We start from the raw sequence: 22,691 nt of genomic DNA on the forward strand, positions 1-22,691 counted from the left end.
AATTACAATTAAGAAATTTACCCCGGAGGACTGGGGTACATCCTAAGAGATCCTCAAAAGTTCCGCCTCAACCCTCTCTAAAAAGAATAATGTGGAGCCCGGCCTTGCGTCAATTGCCTTCTACAACACGAATTCGAAGATACAACAATCCTCAACACTCAATGCCATATATCATAAACTAACTGAAATCTTAACTTCAGTCCTTGAACAAGGACTATTCCTAACCCTTACTTTTAACCTAACCTAAAACCTAATCATAACCATAACACTAAGCCTCTATCATTGGTGAAATATATCCCAGAGCAATTGCCGCCGAAGAAATTAATGATGGAGGAAACAATGTTGGAGCGTCACTAGTTTTAAAACTTACCTGTGAGAGGTCCTTCACCGTAGATCTCCATTCGAAGACTGATGTGGCCGAACCAGCTGACAGGCATCAAGCGAACATAACGGCAAATCTGGGGCACAGGAAGAGTGTTGGTCACGATGGTGTTGCGGTCAACATTACCGGTAAAGATCTTCAAAGAAACAGGAAAATCAATCCATTTTTGAATAATTATGACTCAATTGATTCTGCAGTTAATTGCAATCAAACCAAAGAGAATCTGATTTAGCATGCTGAATTAAGAAATATGTTTGCATCTACAGTGCCTATTTATTTGTTTCTTTTTGAATTTATTTTCTAATGACAACAATTTCAAAATTAAGAGACCTAGTAATAAAATAGAACAAAATGAAATGGATTGAACATTTTTAACTTGAAGTGCATTGCTTGCTGTAATATATTAACAAATATAAACAGTTCTTCAATCCTACCTAATAACTTTCTCCTCTTATACTTTGTGTATGCGAAATAGTAAATAGTAAACCAAACATGTTTGTCTGTTCTTGAGGTAACGATTGCATTTATTGTTGAAAGAAATTATCCTAATATCAAAATATTAAAATAGTTTTCAATGAGAAATCAAATGCCTTCAAAATTCTTCAAAAATAGAGTCCAGATAATATTAACTAATGAATAATTAGAGAACAAACTTACCCTGTCAGCTCCAGGATTTGTAGAAATTCCCTGCACGGTGTGAAAGGTCGTGCCATCAGTACTACAAGCAAGCTTGTAGCTTGTAACCCACTGGCTTACATCTTCTCGCCCTTGAGTCGCAACTGAAATGACACGGTAAAGGTCCAAAAGATCCACCTTGTAGAAAGAAAAGAATGGGACGAAGAATTCTTGATGTTTATCCTCATATTCATCTAATTTGTCTATCTCCATGAGAAAACTTTTAACCAATGATCATGCACCTATCAATGAATTTACCTTGCTTTCATACAGTTTAGCTCATCAATTATGTAACTAGTGTAATCTTATAGTAGCTTTACCTAAAGAGAGGAGAAATAAATCTACAAACCCGTAAGTCACCTCAAAAATTGGCGGGAAAAAAATTGTACGGTGTAAGTGACTTTTTCATTACTGACATGGTGGCAGCGGTGGGATATGAATCCATGGTATAGAAATGACTGGTGACTCATTTATTGCTGACATGGTGACAGCGGTGGGATATGAATCCATGGTATAGAAATGACTGGTGACTCTTTCATTAATGACCTGGTGGTAGCGGTGGGATATGAAAACATGGTATAGAAATGACTGGTGACTCTTTTATTGCTGACATGGTGACAGCGGTGGGATATGAATCCATGGTATAGAAATGACTGGTGACTTTTTCATTACTGACATAGTGGTAGCGGTCAATTTGAACCAATGCCATAGAAATTACAGGTGGCTCTTATTACAGAATTATGGCAGTGTATGGATACAAATTAAATTATGGCCTAACAATTGGTTGTCGACCCTTTTCATTACTGATACGGTGGCAGCAGTGGGACACGAACCGATGCCATAGAAATAAGGGTTGTCTAAATGTTTCGTGTCTGAATTAAAAAACCTTTCGTACCTGGATCCACTGGTTGGCATCGTTTGTTCGTGCAGACCAGGCTCCACGCAGGTTACCGACTCGGGCCAGGTTAAGACGACCTCTCTTTGCACCATGGTCAGCATTATACTCACTGGAAGCTGTCAGACTTGAATCTGGGATGACATAACTCTCAAGGCCCAGAGGGTCAGGGTCATTCAAGTTGGCTGTAAATTATTAAAAGCGTGACAATTTATAGCACAATTTAGGAAGTGGTGGTAAAATATGCAAATATGAATGAGTGGTCCAATCAGATGAACATGCAATAAGCCAATTTTTAGTTACAATCTGGGTATGAGCAAACAAAAGGTCATTTTAAGGTAATTTTAAGGCCCTCACCGAGACAACTACGTGATGTTTGCTTATTAATACACAAACAAAACATTCTATGTTCCACAGGTAGATGTATTCCTTCGAAAAGGGGTAATCAAAAACTATTCGGAAAGACTTCAACTGTGGACAATTACAATTAAGAAATTTACCCCGGAGGACTGGGGTACATCCTAAGAGATCCTCAAAAGTTCCGCCTCAACCCTCTCTAAAAAGAATAATGTGGAGCCCGGCCTTGCGTCAATTGCCTTCTACAACACGAATTCGAAGATACAACAATCCTCAACACTCAATGCCATATATCATAAACTAACTGAAATCTTAACTTCAGTCCTTGAACAAGGACTATTCCTAACCCTTACTTTTAACCTAACCTAAAACCTAATCATAACCATAACACTAAGCCTCTATCATTGGTGAAATATATCCCAGAGCAATTGCCGCCGAAGAAATTAATGATGGAGGAAACAATGTTGGAGCGTCACTAGTTTTAAAACTTACCTGTGAGAGGTCCTTCACCGTAGATCTCCATTCGAAGACTGATGTGGCCGAACCAGCTGACAGGCATCAAGCGAACATAACGGCAAATCTGGGGCACAGGAAGAGTGTTGGTCACGATGGTGTTGCGGTCAACATTACCGGTAAAGATCTTCAAAGAAACAGGAAAATCAATCCATTTTTGAATAATTATGACTCAATTGATTCTGCAGTTAATTGCAATCAAACCAAAGAGAATCTGATTTAGCATGCTGAATTAAGAAATATGTTTGCATCTACAGTGCCTATTTATTTGTTTCTTTTTGAATTTATTTTCTAATGACAACAATTTCAAAATTAAGAGACCTAGTAATAAAATAGAACAAAATGAAATGGATTGAACATTTTTAACTTGAAGTGCATTGCTTGCTGTAATATATTAACAAATATAAACAGTTCTTCAATCCTACCTAATAACTTTCTCCTCTTATACTTTGTGTATGCGGAATAGTAAATAGTAAACCAAACATGTTTGTCTGTTCTTGAGGTAACGATTGCATTTATTGTTGAAAGAAATTATCCTAATATCAAAATATTAAAATAGTTTTCAATGAGAAATCAAATGCCTTCAAAATTCTTCAAAAATAGAGTCCAGATAATATTAACTAATGAATAATTAGAGAACAAACTTACCCTGTCAGCTCCAGGATTTGTAGAAATTCCCTGCACGGTGTGAAAGGTCGTGCCATCAGTACTACAAGCAAGCTTGTAGCTTGTAACCCACTGGCTTACATCTTCTCGCCCTTGAGTCGCAACTGAAATGACACGGTAAAGGTCCAAAAGATCCACCTTGTAGAAAGAAAAGAATGGGACGAAGAATTCTTGATGTTTATCCTCATATTCATCTAATTTGTCTATCTCCATGAGAAAACTTTTAACCAATGATCATGCACCTATCAATGAATTTACCTTGCTTTCATACAGTTTAGCTCATCAATTATGTAACTAGTGTAATCTTATAGTAGCTTTACCTAAAGAGAGGAGAAATAAATCTACAAACCCGTAAGTCACCTCAAAAATTGGCGGGAAAAAAATTGTACGGTGTAAGTGACTTTTTCATTACTGACATGGTGGCAGCGGTGGGATATGAATCCATGGTATAGAAATGACTGGTGACTCATTTATTGCTGACATGGTGACAGCGGTGGGATATGAATCCATGGTATAGAAATGACTGGTGACTCTTTCATTAATGACCTGGTGGTAGCGGTGGGATATGAAAACATGGTATAGAAATGACTGGTGACTCTTTTATTGCTGACATGGTGACAGCGGTGGGATATGAATCCATGGTATAGAAATGACTGGTGACTTTTTCATTACTGACATAGTGGTAGCGGTCAATTTGAACCAATGCCATAGAAATTACAGGTGGCTCTTATTACAGAATTATGGCAGTGTATGGATACAAATTAAATTATGGCCTAACAATTGGTTGTCGACCCTTTTCATTACTGATACGGTGGCAGCAGTGGGACACGAACCGATGCCATAGAAATAAGGGTTGTCTAAATGTTTCGTGTCTGAATTAAAAAACCTTTCGTACCTGGATCCACTGGTTGGCATCGTTTGTTCGTGCAGACCAGGCTCCACGCAGGTTACCGACTCGGGCCAGGTTAAGACGACCTCTCTTTGCACCATGGTCAGCATTATACTCACTGGAAGCTGTCAGACTTGAATCTGGGATGACATAACTCTCAAGGCCCAGAGGGTCAGGGTCATTCAAGTTGGCTGTAAATTATTAAAAGCGTGACAATTTATAGCACAATTTAGGAAGTGGTGGTAAAATATGCAAATATGAATGAGTGGTCCAATCAGATGAACATGCAATAAGCCAATTTTTAGTTACAATCTGGGTATGAGCAAACAAAAGGTCATTTTAAGGTAATTTTAAGGCCCTCACCGAGACAACTACGTGATGTTTGCTTATTAATACACAAACAAAACATTCTATGTTCCACAGGTAGATGTATTCCTTCGAAAAGGGGTAATCAAAAACTATTCGGAAAGACTTCAACTGTGGACAATTACAATTAAGAAATTTACCCCGGAGGACTGGGGTACATCCTAAGAGATCCTCAAAAGTTCCGCCTCAACCCTCTCTAAAAAGAATAATGTGGAGCCCGGCCTTGCGTCAATTGCCTTCTACAACACGAATTCGAAGATACAACAATCCTCAACACTCAATGCCATATATCATAAACTAACTGAAATCTTAACTTCAGTCCTTGAACAAGGACTATTCCTAACCCTTACTTTTAACCTAACCTAAAATCTAATCAGAACCATAACACTAAGCCTCTATCATTGGTGAAATATATCCCAGAGCAATTGCCGCCGAAGAAATTGATGATGGAGGAAACAATGTTGGAGCGTCACTAGTTTTAAAACTTACCTGTGAGAGGGCCTTCACCGTAGATCTCCATTCGAAGACTGATGTGGCCGAACCAGCTGACAGGCATCAAGCGAACATAACGGCAAATCTGGGGCACAGGAAGAGTGTTGGTCACGATGGTGTTGCGGTCAACATTACCGGTGAAGATCTTTAAAGAAACAGGAAAATCAATCCATTTTTGAATAATTATGACTCAATTAATTCTGCAGTTATTTGCAATCAAACCAAAGAGAATCTGATTTAGCATGCTGAATTAAGAAATATGTTTGCATCTACAGTGCCTATTTATTTGTTTCTTTTTGAATTTATTTTCTAATGACAACAATTTCAAAATTAAGAGACCTAGTAATAAAATAGAACAAAATGAAATGGATTGAACATTTTTAACTTGAAGTGCATTGCTTGCTGTAATATATTAACAAATATAAACAGTTCTTCAATCCTACCTAATAACTTTCTCCTCTTATACTTTGTGTATGCGGAATAGTAAATAGTAAACCAAACATGTTTGTCTGTTCTTGAGGTAACGATTGCATTTATTGTTGAAAGAAATTATCCTAATATCAAAATATTAAAATAGTTTTCAATGAGAAATCAAATGCCTTCAAAATTCTTCAAAAATAGAGTCCAGATAATATTAACTAATGAATAATTAGAGAACAAACTTACCCTGTCAGCTCCAGGATTTGTAGAAATTCCCTGCACGGTGTGAAAGGTCGTGCCATCAGTACTACAAGCAAGCTTGTAGCTTGTAACCCACTGGCTTACATCTTCTCGCCCTTGAGTCGCAACTGAAATGACACGGTAAAGGTCCAAAAGATCCACCTTGTAGAAAGAAAAGAATGGGACGAAGAATTCTTGATGTTTATCCTCATATTCATCTAATTTGTCTATCTCCATGAGAAAACTTTTAACCAATGATCATGCACCTATCAATGAATTTACCTTGCTTTCATACAGTTTAGCTCATCAATTATGTAACTAGTGTAATCTTATAGTAGCTTTACCTAAAGAGAGGAGAAATAAATCTACGAACCCGTAAGTCACCTCAAAAATTGGCGGGAAAAAAAATTGTACGGTGTAAGTGACTTTTTCATTACTGACATGGTGGCAGCAGTGGGATATGAATCCATGGTATAGAAATGACTGGTGACTCATTTATTGCTGACATGGTGACAGCGGTGGGATATGAATCCATGGTATAGAAATGACTGGTGACTCTTTCATTAATGACCTGGTGGTAGCGGTGGGATATGAAAACATGGTATAGAAATGACTGGTGACTCTTTTATTGCTGACATGGTGACAGCGGTGGGATATGAATCCATGGTATAGAAATGACTGGTGACTTTTTCATTACTGACATAGTGGTAGCGGTGCAATTTGAACCAATGCCATAGAAATGACAGGTGGCTCTTATTACAGAATTATGGCAGTGTATGGATACAAATTAAATTATGGCCTAAAAATTGACTGTCGACCCTTTTCATTACTGATACGGTGGCAGCAGTGGGACACGAACCGATGCCATAGAAATAAGGGTTGTCTAAATGTTTCGTGTCTGAATTAAAAAACCTTTCGTACCTGGATCCACTGGTTGGCATCGTTTGTTCGTGCAGACCAGGCTCCACGCAGGTTACCGACTCGGGCCAGGTTAAGACGACCTCTCTTTGCACCATGGTCAGCATTATACTCACTGGAAGCTGTCAGACTTGAATCTGGGATGACATAACTCTCAAGGCCCAGAGGGTCAGGGTCATTCAAGTTGGCTGTAAATTATTAAAAGCGTGACAATTTATAGCACAATTTAGGAAGTGGTGGTAAAATATGCAAATATGAATGAGTGGTCCAATCAGATGAACATGCAATAAGCCAATTTGTAGTTACAATCTGGGTATGAGCAAACAAAAGGTCATTTTAAGGTAATTTTAAGGCCCTCACCGAGACAACTACGTGATGTTTGCTTATTAATACACAAACAAAACATTCTATGTTCTACAGGTAGATGTATTCCTTCGAAAAGGGGTAATCAAAAACTATTCGGAAAGATTTCAACTGTGGACAATTACAATTAAGAAATTTACCCCGGAGGACTGGGGTACATCCTAAGAGATCCTCAAAAGTTCCGCCTCAACCCTCTCTAAAAAGAATAATGTGGAGCCCGGCCTTGCGTCAATTGCCTTCTACAACACGAATTCGAAGATACAACAATCCTCAACACTCAATGCCATATATCATAAACTAACTGAAATCTTAACTTCAGTCCTTGAACAAGGACTATTCCTAACCCTTACTTTTAACCTAACCTAAAATCTAATCAGAACCATAACACTAAGCCTCTATCATTGGTGAAATATATCCCAGAGCAATTGCCGCCGAAGAAATTGATGATGGAGGAAACAATGTTGGAGCGTCACTAGTTTTAAAACTTACCTGTGAGAGGGCCTTCACCGTAGATCTCCATTCGAAGACTGATGTGGCCGAACCAGCTGACAGGCATCAAGCGAACATAACGGCAAATCTGGGGCACAGGAAGAGTGTTGGTCACGATGGTGTTGCGGTCAACATTACCGGTGAAGATCTTTAAAGAAACAGGAAAATCAATCCATTTTTGAATAATTATGACGCAATTGATTCTGCAGTTAATTGCAATCAAACCAAAGAGAATCTGATTTAGCATGCTGAATTAAGAAATATGTTTGCATCTACAGTGCCTATTTATTTGTTTCTTTTTGAATTTATTTTCTAATGACAACAATTTCAAAATTAAGAGACCTAGTTATAAAATAGAACAAAATGAAATGGATTGAACATTTTTAACTTGAAGTGCATTGCTTGCTGTAATATATTAACAAATATAAACAGTTCTTCAATCCTACCTAATAACTTTCTCCTCTTATACTTTGTGTATGCGGAATAGTAAATAGTAAACCAAACATGTTTGTCTGTTCTTGAGGTAACGATTGCATTTATTGTTGAAAGAAATTATCCTAATATCAAAATATTAAAATAGTTTTCAATGAGAAATCAAATGCCTTCAAAATTCTTCAAAAATAGAGTCCAGATCACTGGCGTACTGGTGGGGGGGCTTGGGGGGGCGCCAGCCCCCCCCCAAATAAAATTGAACCATGACCAAGTAAAGAAAGAGAAGAGAAGAAAGAAGGAGAAAAAAAGAAGAAGGAGAGGAAAGAAAGGAAAAGAAAGAAAAGAAAGAAAAGGAGAAAGAAAAAAAAAGGAGAAAGAAAAAAAAGGAGCAAAAGGAAACATAAGAAAACAAACAAAGCAAAACAACACAAACGAAAGAGAGGAGAGAGAGAGAGAGAGAGAGGGTGGTATTAAGAGCCTAAGAGAAGATGGGTGGGAGTAAGAGAGCAAAGGGAATGTTCGGTGGAGTCGCCACGTCGAAGGGGCAAGAAAGATACGCATAGATAATTATGTTGCTGTGTCGGGTCCGCTGTGTCGGTATTCTTGCTCTATCTAGCTCGTGTACTATATCAATTTAGAAGTTTGAAGTCGGTGAGATGTTTAATGTCGGTCGGCCGGCAATTTTTTATCTCCCTACAAACTGTGACTTTTTATCGGACAAAGAAAAGAAAAAATTAATTCAGACAATTTCTCTGATAATTTAATGAAACGTCAAAGCTTCCGCGCATCGCGCGGGAGGGAGGGAAACTGAATTCAGACAAAGTGAGTAGAAATCAGTACAACGATTCGTCTTCTTTCTCTCATAATTTAATTAAACTTCAAAGCTCTCGCGCTTGGCGCGGGAGGGCGAAAACTGAATTCAGACAAGGATTAAGTGTCGAAAACAATACAACGAATCGTCTTTTTTCCTTAATAATTTAATGACACTACAAAGCTTCCCCGCTACGCGCGGGAGGGGGAAACTCTATTCAGACAAGGATTAAGAGTAAAAATTTAAGGAAACGCATCGTATTTTTTCAAAATAATTTAATGAAACACCGAAAGCTTCCGCGCTTCGCGCGGGAGAGGGGGGGGGGGGGGGGTGGGGGAAACTGAATTCAGACAAAGATTAAGAGTAAAAAAATCATTTAAAGAATCGTCTTCTTTCTCTAATAATCTAATGAAATGTCAAAGCTTCCGCGCTTTGCGCGAGAGGGAGGACACTGAATTCGCGAAAACAGTACAACGAATCGACCTCTTTCTCTAATAAATAAATGAAACGTCATAGCTTCCGCGCTTCGCGCGGGAGGGGCGAAACAAGAATAAAAAGTCTAGAACGGTACAACGGATCGTATTCTTTTTCTAATAATTTAATGAAGTATCAAACCTTCCGCGCGCGGGAGGGGGAAAACTGAAAAAATAACTTAGTTCCTGGCCCCGGGTTTACAGGGTTAAATTTATAGACATTGGGACATTGGCATTAATATATTTGTCGGTAATTGGTGGCTCGTTTTGAAGGTAATCGGTGGCCTCTCCCCCCCCCCCCCCCCCCTGAAAAAGATCTAGCAACGCCCCTCATAACAACACAGTTTATACACTCGATATAATTTTTAGTACAACTGGTACCGGACCACCGTCTTTGTGCATTGTGCGGCAACGAACCTAATACAACGTCTCATTTCCAGAAAGTGGCGGTGGACTATTATTGCGCAAAATGTGGTTCTCACATTGTAAAAGATTCCTACTCTTGGAGGGGGTAGGAGAAAGCAATTTTATGTCATATTACTCCAGGAAGTGCCTGAAAAGGCGTCTAATGTGGTTCTAAAATTGCAAATGCTTCCTACTCTGGGAGGGGGTCAAAACGGTAAACCCCCTCCCAGAACCACCCCCGCTTGGTCGTTCCCCTCGCCGCTAAAGCCTCGCTCTGTCGCTTCATCAGGTTTTACATATATTTCACCCCATGCCACCCCCCCCCCGTAAGAAACTCCTGGATCCACCACTGGTGCCCATACCCATTGAGCTTCGGGGGCTCCGCCCCCTGACCCCCCTAATGGGGCTTTGCCCCTAGACCCCACTTTGAAAAACGTTCAGCGGGGCCTGCATGTTAGAGTGGGGTGATGCGGATTTTTTTTTTTTGCCAGCCCCCCCAAACGTTTTTGCTCATTACGCCACTGGTCCAGATAATATTAACTAATGAATAATTAGAGAACAAACTTACCCTGTCAGCTCCAGGATTTGTAGAAATTCCCTGCACGGTGTGAAAGGTCATGCCATCAGTACTACAAGCAAGCTTGTAGCTTGTAACCCACTGGCTTACATCTTCTCGCCCTTGAGTCGCAACTGAAATGACACGGTAAAGGTCCAAAAGATCCACCTTGTAGAAAGAAAAGAATGGGACGAAGAATTCTTGATGTTTATCCTCATATTCATCTAATTTGTCTATCTCCATGAGAAAACTTTTAACCAATGATCATGCACCTATCAATGAATTTACCTTGCTTTCATACAGTTTAGCTCATCAATTATGTAACTAGTGTAATCTTATAGTAGCTTTACCTAAAGAGAGGAGAAATAAATCTACGAACCCGTAAGTCACCTCAAAAATTGGCGGGAAAAAAAATTGTACGGTGTAAGTGACTTTTTCATTACTGACATGGTGGCAGCGGTGGGATATGAATCCATGGTATAGAAATGACTGGTGACTCTTTCATTAATGACCTGGTGGTAGCGGTGGGATATGAAAACATGGTATAGAAATGACTGGTGACTCTTTTATTGCTGACATGGTGACAGCGGTGGGATATGAATCCATGGTATAGAAATGACTGGTGACTTTTTCATTACTGACATAGTGGTAGCGGTGCAATTTGAACCAATGCCATATAGAAATGACAGGTGGCTCTTATTACAGAATTATGGCAGTGTATGGATACAAATTAAATTATGGCCTAACAATTGACTGTCGACCCTTTTCATTACTGATACGGTGGCAGCAGTGGGACACGAACCGATGCCATAGAAATAAGGGTTGTCTAAATGTTTCGTGTCTGAATTAAAAAACCTTTCGTACCTGGATCCACTGGTTGGCATCGTTTGTTCGTGCAGACCAGGCTCCACGCAGGTTACCGACTCGGGCCAGGTTAAGACGACCTCTCTTTGCACCATGGTCAGCATTATACTCACTGGAAGCTGTCAGACTTGAATCTGGGATGACATAACTCTCAAGGCCCAGAGGGTCAGGGTCATTCAAGTTGGCTGTAAATTATTAAAAGCGTGACAATTTATAGCACAATGAAGGAAGTGGTGGTAAAATATGCAAATATGAATGAGTGGTCCAATCAGATGAACATGCAATAAGCCAATTTGAAGTTACAATCTGGGTATGAGCAAACAAAAGGTCATTTTAAGGTAATTTTAAGGCCCTCACCGAGACAACTACGTGATGTTTGCTTATTAATACACAAACAAAACATTCTATGTTCTACAGGTAGATGTATTCCTTCGAAAAGGGGTAATCAAAAACTATTCGGAAAGACTTCAACTGTGGACAATTACAATTTAGATATTTACCCCGGAGGACTGGGGTACATCCTAAGAGATCCTCAAAAGTTCCGTCTCAACCCTCTCTAAAAAGAATAATGTGGAGCCCGGCCTTGCGTCAATTGCCTTCTACAACACGAATTCGAAGAAACAACAATCCTCAACACTCAATGCCATATATCATAAACTAACTGAAATCTTAACTTCAGTCCTTGAACAAGGACTATTCCTAACCCTTACTTTTAACCTAACCTAAAATCTAATCATAACCATAACACTAAGCCTCTATCATTGGTGAAATATATCCCAGAGCAATTGCCGCCGAAGAAATTGATGATGGAGGAAACAATGTTGGAGCGTCACTAGTTTTAAAACTTACCTGTGAGAGGGCCTTCACCGTAGATCTCCATTCGAAGACTGATGTGGCCGAACCAGCTGACAGGCATCAAGCGAACATAACGGCAAATCTGGGGCACAGGAAGAGTGTTGGTCACGATGGTGTTGCGGTCACCATTACCGGTGAAGATCTTTAAAGAAACAGGAAAATCAATCCATTTTTGAATAATTATGACTCAATCGATTCTGCAGTTAATTGCAATCAAACCAAAGAGAATCTGATTTAGCATGCTGAATTAAGAAATATGTTTGCATCTACAGTGCCTATTTATTTGTTTCTTTTTGAATTTATTTTCTAATGACAACAATTTCAAAATTAAGAGACCTAGTAATAAAATAGAACAAAATGAAATGGATTGAACATTTTTAACTTGAAGTGCATTGCTTGCTGTAATATATTAACAAATATAAACAGTTCTTCAATCCTACCTAATAACTTTCTCCTCTTATACTTTGTGTATGCGGAATAGTAAATAGTAAACCAAACATGTTTGTCTGTTCTTGAGGTAACGATTGCATTTATTGTTGAAAGAAATTATCCTAATATCAAAATATTAAAATAGTTTTCAATGAGAAATCAAATGCCTTCAAAATTCTTCAAAAATAGAGTCCAGATAATATTAACTAATGAATAATTAGAGAACAAACTTACCCTGTCAGCTCCAGGATTTGTAGAAATTCCCTGCACGGTGTGAAAGGTCGTGCCATCAGTACTACAAGCAAGCTTGTAGCTTGTAACCCACTGGCTTACATCTTCTCGCCCTTGAGTCGCAACTGAAATGACACGGTAAAGGTTCAAAAGATCCACCTTGTAGAAAGAAAAGAATGGAACGAAGAAATCTTGATGTTTATCCTCATATTCGTCTAATATGTCTATCTCCATGACATAACTTTTAACCAATGAGCATATGCACCTATCAATGACAATACCTTGCTTTTATACAGTTCAGCTCATCCAAGGGCATTATCTAAATTAGAATTTCTCCACATTGATGGTTGAAATATCGATCTCATTTCTGAGTAATATCGAACACTTATATTAAAGCCCTGAAAAAGGAAAAAAAACTTGGATGTGAATAATTTGTAAATATGGCAATCTCATAGTAGCTTTACCTAAAGAGAGGAGAAAAAAATCTACGAACCCATAAGTTACCCCATAAATTGGCGAATGAAAACAAATTTGTACGGTGTAAGTGAATGGTGCTATAGAAATGTATGGTGACTCTTTCGTTACTGACATGGTGGCAGCGGTGGGATATGAATCCATGGTATAGAAACGACTGGTGACTCTTTCATTGCTGACCTGGTGGTAGCGGAGGGATATGAACCCATATGCCATATAATGACTGGTGACTCTTTCATTGCTGACATGGTGGCAGCGGTGGAATATGAACCCATATGCCATATAAATGACTGGTGACTCTTTACTGACAAAGTGGTAGCGGTGGAATATGAACCCATGGTATAGAAATGACTGGCGACTCATTCATTGCTGACATGGGTGCAGCGGTGGGATATGAATCCATGGTATAGAAATGACTGGTGACTATTACATTGCTGACATGGTGGCATCGGTGGAATATGAACCCATGGTATAGAAATGACTCTTGACTCTTTTATTACTGACATAGTGGTAGCGGTGGGATATGAACCCATGGTATAGAAATGACTGGTGACTCTTTCATAACTGACATGGTGGTAGCGGTGGGATATGAACCCATATGTCATAGAAGTGACTGGTAACTCTTTCATTACTGACATGGTGACAGCGGTGGGATATGAACCCATGGTATAGAAATGACTGGCGACTCATTCATTGCTGACATGGTGGCAGCGGTGGGATATGAATTCATGGTATAGAAATGACTGGTGACTATTTCATTGCTGACATGGTGGCAGCGGTTGGATATGAACCCATGGTATAGAAATGACTGGTGACTCTTTCATTACTGACATAGTGGTAGCGGTGGGATATGAACCGATATGCCATATACATTACTGGTAACTCTTATTACAGAATTATGGCAGTGTATGGATACAAATTAAATTATGGCCTAAAAATTGAATGTCGACCCTTTTCATTACTGATACGGTGGCAGCAGTGGGACACGAACCAATGCCATAGAAATAAGGGTTGTCTAAATGTTTTGTGTTTGAATTAAAAAACCTTTCGTACCTGGATCCACTGGTTGGCATTGTTAGTTAGTGCAGACCAGGCTCCACGCAGGTTACCGACTCGGGCCAGGTTAAGACGACCTCTCTTTGCACCATGGTCAGCATTATACTCACTGGAAGCTGTCAGACTTGAATCTGGGATGACATTACTCTCAAGGCCCAGAGGAACAGGATCATGGCCATGGCATTGGTCTACTACAGTTTGTATAAAAAAAGTGTACCCGTTTTTGGTAGTTTCAAATTTAAACGTTATAATTGTTTTACCTTGAATAACTTTATGTTGTGAAGAAGAACTAATACCGTGTCTAATGATACCAATCTAAGGATGACTGAACAGCACTGTACGCCATGTTTAGCTCGGATCGATCGGGATTGAACAGAAAAAAATGGGGGGAAATACTTTCGTATAGCCTATGGGCCAGTGAATTCAATCGTTAATTGGTCCATTGGCATTGCGATTGCAATTGGCTGAAAGTTGTATCGCATATCAGCGTAGGCGAACCAATAAACTTTTACCACCGGCATGATTTAATCAGTTGTAGAGGCATGTTTCTAAGAATAGCCACACTGTAATATAGCTTATTTGCTGCCATTTGTATGCAGTTTCGTGTGCACCAGGTAGGGTTAGGGTTAGGTTTAGGGTTTGGGCTATTTTAAGAGACGTATAGCTCTACTGCTGATAAATTAATGCCTACCCGTTCAGTTGGTAAAACTAGAGTACGGTAGTGCAACATGTAAATTTGTAGGACGTAGATTTCAAAAAGTACCATCATGGTGGGTTTACCATCGTTCGGTACAATGATTACCATTACCTAGGGTTGGTAGCAATTTGTACAAAGAGCCATGATAACCATTGTACTACCATGGTTATTTGTCCAAACGTCCATTAACCATTGGAACCATGGTTAACATTATTCTCCCCTACCACGGTTACCATGGTTATTGTTGGACTACAATTATTCTACTGGGCATGCGTCCTCCACTGCACTGCACCATATGTTGTGAGTGTGATGTACAGATTTGACCAAAAAAAGCCATTAGCACATTATTAGTTCTGAAGCCAAAACTCTAAAATGTATTTGTTGATTAACATTTAGGAGACTGTCTATGTTGTAAAAAGCTTTCAACGTTCTATCTTAATTACGAGAGTCGCGTACAGAAGGAAAAGGAAATTATCCAAATATAATTAATATCTTCTCATCTATGATTTTTCCTCATTTGAAAAGTAAAGGTTTTTGTTATTGATTTTAAAATTCTTTACAACTAAAGCTTGGTGCATGATACGTATATACAACTTGAACCGGTACGTCACATTTTCAAGAAAACGGGAGCGCCCATTTCATGCTAAAAGGCAAAAAATACCTTCAGTCATATAACTCTTGTACATTTTCATAAGGAATTTTGTACATCAAAGGGCACTATGGCATCTCATTTTTCTGAATGCCTTTGGGGTGAGGTTTCATTTAACCACCGTGCCGTAGACTTGGATATACGTTGTGAACGTGATGATCTACACTCATTCCTCTGCTGTGCATATTTGACAGGAAAGCATGCACCATTTTAGTTCTAAAGCCCAAACTCTAAAACGTATGTGTTGATTAACATTTAGGATACTGTGCTGCGAGACGCTTTCACCATGCTATCATTTCAGAGTCGCGTAGAGGAGTAAAAGGGACTAACATGGAATATTTAAAGTGAATTGACATTTGGTCTACAAGTTCGTCTCCTACCCAATTAGTCTATTTCCATTTTGTCTACACCAAGCCCGTCTACTCTCAACATGGTCTCATTATCATTTAGTAGATACTTATCATTTGGTTTAATGACCATCTAAGCTACTAGTCATTTGGTCTAATCTCCAATACATCTACTACCCATTTCGTCTATCATTCATTTGGTCTAATTGCCAGTCGGTCTAATTGCCAGTTAGTATAATGCCAATTTTGTCTATTATATAATCATAAAGATGAACTAGTTGTAGACCAAACAGCTATCAACCATATTTTAGACCCCGAAGTGTAACCACCGTGCAGCATAGAAGGCACGAGGGAAGAGATCCACAAGGATTTGTGGGATGGGGTGGGGGCTATAGCACACACACATCTGTTCGTGTTCTAACTCAGGTTGCTCATGGATCCCACATTATGAGATATTTGCTCTTCAGGGCCTGTTAATTGACTCTTTTATATGTTTAATTTGTGCAAATCATTGAAGTACTATTGTCCAGCACCTAGCGGAACGGTTGTATCATTGTGTATTTTTTGACATAAAAGTATGACATTTTGCATATTGTTGATAAGGTGTCAATGTTGAATAATATTGGATATAATAGTAGACCGGCCCAGACGTGATTAAACAAATACTTTGGACGGCATTTCGGGGATAATGCATAGCATGCATGCTAAAACACTCGGCAAAAATCCCAAGGAATAAGATTGGGGTGGACGCAACACGCATTTTTAAAATATACTAAATAAGTAATATTTTGCTCAATATTTGAATAATATGTATAATAAACCTGTTTAATATAAATTCTAAATTTCATATACATGGCCTTTTCTAAAATTATAATGTTTACATTTTAATAGCGGCCGTATACAGTGGTCACACCTACCACAAACTTTAAGGCAAGCAATTACATTCTGATAGCCAAGCTTAGGTCCTAACCAAGAGAAAAAACTTTATTCGATTGTGTCTAAGGGGGTGGGACCCATTTCAATGTTTAGCCAATGGACTAATGTAGCTCATTCTATTGCCGTACGGTACATGTACTACTCAAAATGCGCCTCCGTAAAAAGACAACAATTAATATCGGATCATACAAAATGACTTATCCATCACGTTATCTGATCATTTCTTTTCTTTTCTGTGTGTGGCACAACAACTTATATTATTTGTTTAATCAAGAAAACGTGTTTCATTGGAGAAGATATAGTATGTAAAAAACTTTGAAATATAGATAGTTTTTTATAACCCAATATTTTGAGTAAATCACACTTTTATGTTTCATTACGCCATACACAATATATGTGTGTAATATCCAACATTCAAATCTACATGTATATTAACCAGGTTTGAAACTTTATACTAAAAATAAAATGTTATCAATTGCAAGCTGCTTATCAGTTAATACATATTTGGTCAAAAACGAAAATCAAGATTTTTGACATTCTCTCAAGTTTTGAGCCAAAAATGACATTTTTAGTAAAGAAAAACGCGCGTGGCACCTACCAATTTTTAAGTCCTTTGTATTTTTGCAAGAATTTTAGCATGGATGCCATGCATCACCCCAAATGTCATGGAATCTTTTTGTAAAGCCCCTTATTTGCTAATGTTCGACCGGTCTACCACAAGGCCATATCAGATTTGGCCCCTGATAAATTAAAATATTTCGGGAGATTTCCTCGCCTCAACATTTTCGGACAATGTTTCAAATGCCATTTTTCTAATGAAGGGCCATCTTATGTATCAAAGTCGATTCCACAATTGGAGGAGAATACGTTGTTCTGTTTTTTCTTGCGGTTTACTCCGGGGTTTACTCTCATGAGTGCAAGATGAAACCATTTAGTTTGTCTTTATTCACTGCTATTATTCGATTATAATGTTATACATGTAATACCAATCATCATCTTCAGTATTGCTGAATAGCTTCATTTTATTTAGAGAATTTTAAAGGGTGAAAATACTCACAAATCTAAAGAGTTTATATATATTGCTTGCTTGACTATCACTTTATGAGGATTTCTCGTCAAAAGAAATATTATGCACATACTTATAATAATATTTCTTAATTAAATATAATGTATTCCTGTTATTATTATTATTATTGTTATTATTAGTAGTAGTAGTATTAGTAGTATTATTATCATAATATATTATTATTATTCAGGGGCGTAAATCTGTACCGAGGAGTGGGGGGGGGGGGGGGACGATATACTAGCACGAGCACACGCCCACACTAATTTACGCAGGCGCGCGCGATCGCGCACGCACAAACACACAACACACACACACACAAACGCACGCACACACACGCACACACACAAACGAACAAACAACAAACACTAATAGAGAAAGAAGACGATTTGCTGTACCGTTCTCGACTTTTAATCCTCATCTGAATTCAGTTCCCCCACTTCCCTCTCGCACGAAGCGCGGAAGCTATTACGTTTCATTTAATCATTAGAGAAAGAAGACGATTCGTTGCACCATTCTCGACTCTTAATTTCTTTAAAAAGGGGGTGGGTTTTTTTCTCTATCTCTTTTGACTCCTGAGAAATGTAAAAAAGGGGGTTATAAAATATCTTGAATATCATAGAAAAATTGATCAAATCCCGGGATCAAATTCCTGAAATTCCTGCTAGCTTTGAAAGCTCATTCAGGATTATTTCATTTTGAAAAGTAAAAACATTGGCCCCCCCCCCAGTCCCCCTCGATCGACTAGAGCTCACCTGAAATGGGGGGGGGGGTGGTACATTTAGCACTGTTCCGGATTGGGGGGGGGGGTCTCCAAGGCAGGAAAAGCCAGCGAAAAGCCCGTGAAAAGGGGATTCAGAAATGTTGGCAGTCCTGAGATAGTGTGGGGGGGGGGGTGCTTTCAAAGGGAGGGAACGAGCATACGCGTACCCTAAATAACACTAAGTGGGGGGAGCCGGGCATCTACTGTACATATATGCACTTTTTAAGCGCTCGCGCGCTGGCGCACTTTACGTCTGGGCTATAATAATACCTTGCAAAATAACGAAAAATTATTCTGAAGTTTATGAAGAGCTTGTTCGCGCACGTCGCGCAACTACTCTTAATGATCGTGACATACTGTATACGTGTATGCTATACAGTTATACATACATAAAAAAAACTAATTTCTCATGCATTATGCTGAAATTGAAACAATCACATTTTTTCTTCTTCTTCTTCTTCTTTTTTTCTCTCTTTTTGTTTGTAATATCAGGGGGGATGTTTGTATAGGCCACCCCCCTACTTCAAGCCAGGGGGGATGCAGCCCCCCCCATCACCCCCCCCCCCCGATTTACGCCCCTGTTATTATTATTGTCAAATGTCAAACTGTCAAATGTCGGATCACTAGAAAGATTATTAAAAAAGAACAAAAGCTTACCAATCATCATCTTGACAAGGAGAACACCCAGAACCACCTTAGCTGTCGCCATCCTGGTACCTAAAATACAAGTACCATAGTAATTAGAACATCATCATCTTCATCATTAGCATCAATATCATTCGAAACCGCGAATGCTCACCTAAAATGATTTCATCGAAATGTGAAATCCAAATTATTTTGTCGTTAACATCATTCTTCCTGGCATACCTGTTTGATTGTAAATAAACAATTCAATAAATATATATATAAATAAATAAATAAATAAATGTAATTTGCGAGTATTGTTAGGGGGTTCTAGCTGCTTTTTTAACTTTCTTAACTCGTAGAACTCGGTTCTCCTTACTTTGAACGTGTTTTCAATGCTTTACCTTTGCGTAAATCAAGCTAGATTTTTCTATAAATAGAAGGTATTGAATGAAAATTCTTTAAAAGCTCTATTTTATAGAATTTCATCTTGTTCACATGATGCTACCTAGCTAGAGCTGGGGTAATATTGGACCGCCATGAGCACCTTCCACAGTGGATAAACGAGTGCTATGTCGTAATAAATATTGATTATTAAAAAGAAAAACTGGAACTTATTTAGTGCTATCTTATATTTAGCATAGGTTACGGCAGGTTCCTAACTCAGTAGCTTATTATTGACTCTAAAAGTTTATGAGCGACTCACCTTTTGACAACCCTCTGAAGCTCACTCCAAAGTGTGATTAATGTTAGAATTCAGAACACTCGTATTTATCCGTCAAAGTAAATACCAGCAACGTTACTAGAGAAAAACATTGATTGTAAGAGGCGATCGGTTTAGCGGTTACGATCACTTCAATTTGACTATGAAGGACATTCTTCTTTTCTTTTCTCTTTGATTTTTGCGAGCGTGTTCGAATTTTCATTATTTTCATTGTCTACTTCCTTGTATGAAAGAACAACGACCTCTAGAAATGAACTGATGGAAATAGAAGAGAGAGAGAGAAAGAGAAAGTGTGTGATTAAATTAATCAACTTCGAAACCTCACAATGATATAAAACTAGAAACTTTTATTTGTAGAGCTGATCCTATAAATAATATGTTATCTTAATTTGGACGTCTACACTCTCATGAAGTTATCTTCTATTATCTTCTATCTGCTCCAAAACCTTAGGTTTTGCGAGTACTTGCCTCGAATGCGATCACAAAGACTTCTAAAAAAAGAAGGAATCAACCTATTAGGCAATTTCAGTAATCGTGCATGTCACAATATGAAATGTGTTATATAGCTTATACTAATGGGTAACTGAACTATTGTTTTGAGGTACTGTGTTTAAATAAGTAAATAACATGAAATTCATATTTATATCTTTCTCATTTTCGGTAATAAAGGTAAATAGAGAGATCAGTACATTAAAATAAATAATTAAGAATATAGAAGGAGGCGAAAACCCGGAGTTCAAGGATTGTGTTGGAAAGCACATTACAAATAAAGACATTCAAGTTGCTGTAAGCACATCATCATATAAATATGTTTCTTGTGTCTAAATAAGAAATCGATTGTAGACAAGAAGATGGAGAAAGACTAAAAAGAAAGTCAGGCATCGGAGGCTAAGTTCACGTAAACTACATGTTGACAAGTAGATTGTCTATATTGTTTCGAGGTTTCTATACTAAGAGGTGTCTACGATTACACCCTCATAGCCTTCAGCTGATATCCCGGATGTCTTCAAGATCGAATTGGCGCCACCATAAAGGGTCTAGATATCTCTTGACCTCAACACGCCAATCAAAAGGATCACGCGACGCAAAGCTTCAACCTTTTTACTTGAACTTGATTAATGCTTTATTCCTTAAACTTTTGCTGGTAGCATAGTGAGTGTATGTCATCAAAGGTGTAGAAAGGGGGGTTAATTGACAAGGGAGAGGAAGTAGGAAACAATGCGATCGCAAGGATTTTAAACAAATCAACGTAACGACATGTCAATAGCCTGGTACGCCATCTTTTGTAATGTGCGAACATTATGCCTACAATGACATATCACAAAATTTGAACATGATTTCTTTAGGCAATATAGGCTTTTGAAATTGCATTTGACTTGATTTTATTTTAAGTCTGTGGGATCGTGTTAAACGTACAAGGAAGATGTTGTAACCCCCTCCTTAATTCGACAGTCTTGTTGTCTTGAGCTTTACCAAGCTAGTAATCTGACACCACACTGTTGCCCTCTCAATAGGTGGAACCATGCTACGCCACTCTTTGTCATTTCAATTATATTATTTAGGGCCTCTTCCATAGATATTTGCAATTTAACTCGACAAAGAGAAAACAAACATTTACATTATTTTTTCGATTCCATTTCTACCAACCAGAATCATCCAAATAGAACATACGTTTCATTTATTACCAATTTTGTGTAATTGGCGGGGGGGGGGAGGACCCTAATTCCATTTTGTAACACTGAAAGTGCTCTAATTTAGGCCTTACTTCTTTTGTGAAAACATATATATAAAAACTTTATATAAGAAATGTCGGGGGTAATGTTTGTGGAATAAACCCCTCTCATCTACAAATAGTCTTGTCCAATTTAGCCGACACTTGGTGAAAACCTTGCGGCAAATCTACGAAAGTTCGCGTGATTTTCCGCTTTCAGTTTATAAACATTGTGATGAGTACTAGTTTTGCAAGAAAATGTGTCTAAGGTATTTTCAGGCTTTTGAGGCAGTCAGAATGTACATATAAATACAATTTATGATATCAACCTTTTTTAGTGTCCAAATATTATTATACAAAATTATGATACTGTTTAAATGTTTGTTTTATTTTGTAAGACTGTAATAGTTTCCTTGTACATTGTTAAGATATCTTATTAAACAAACACAAAATCAGCATATGACTTGTGATTTCTGTTTCGAACAGTGATATTGCGATTAGTTTTGTGAGTTTTTAATGATTTCTTGAGAGTGATTCACACACACCCACACACACTTTTGCACATATATTTTTGTTTAGCCCATAGCACTGGGTTGCACCTGCATATGCCTACATGTTTAAAGGGGAAGTCCATCCTGAAATTAAGTTAGTTTTAATAGGAGTAGAAAAATGAGAGAAACAAGTCAGTGAAAGTTTGAGCAAATTCCGATTAAAAATAAGGAAGTTAGGATTTTTTAAGTTGTGATCAATCAAACACAAATTGGCAACTCTATGACGTAAAATGGGAGCTCAACTTCCATTTGCTTAGTACTAAAAAAATCTAAAATTTTCATTTTCCCTCAAGAAAAATTTCAACCATACATGCACCCTAAATATAATAATTGCAAATATGTTCTTTATACTCCCCCTGCAAGGAACAAATATAT

General features: G+C 38.2%; 1 protein-coding gene across 1 annotated transcript; it reads right to left on the bottom strand.

Moving 5' to 3' along the window:
- Positions 1-949: 949 nt before the first annotated feature.
- LOC115924256 lies at positions 950-19,423 on the bottom strand. The gene is made up of 15 exons (XM_030986326.1): positions 19,364-19,423; positions 14,249-14,442; positions 12,725-12,880; positions 12,056-12,203; positions 11,207-11,391; positions 10,355-10,510; positions 7,666-7,813; positions 6,817-7,001; positions 5,902-6,057; positions 5,233-5,380; positions 4,384-4,568; positions 3,471-3,626; positions 2,802-2,949; positions 1,953-2,137; positions 950-1,195 (listed from the first exon to the last, which is right to left on the bottom strand). The coding sequence occupies exons 1-15, from the start codon at positions 19,413-19,415 to the stop codon at positions 965-967; spliced, it is 2,433 nt and encodes an 810-aa protein (XP_030842186.1). The 5' UTR covers positions 19,416-19,423; the 3' UTR covers positions 950-964.
- Between the last annotated feature and the right edge of the window lie 3,268 nt (positions 19,424-22,691).

Source organism: Strongylocentrotus purpuratus, unplaced genomic scaffold, assembly GCF_000002235.5.
Source record: "Strongylocentrotus purpuratus isolate Spur 01 unplaced genomic scaffold, Spur_5.0 spur5_scaffold_15, whole genome shotgun sequence".
NCBI classification, from domain to species: domain Eukaryota; kingdom Metazoa; phylum Echinodermata; class Echinoidea; order Camarodonta; family Strongylocentrotidae; genus Strongylocentrotus; species Strongylocentrotus purpuratus.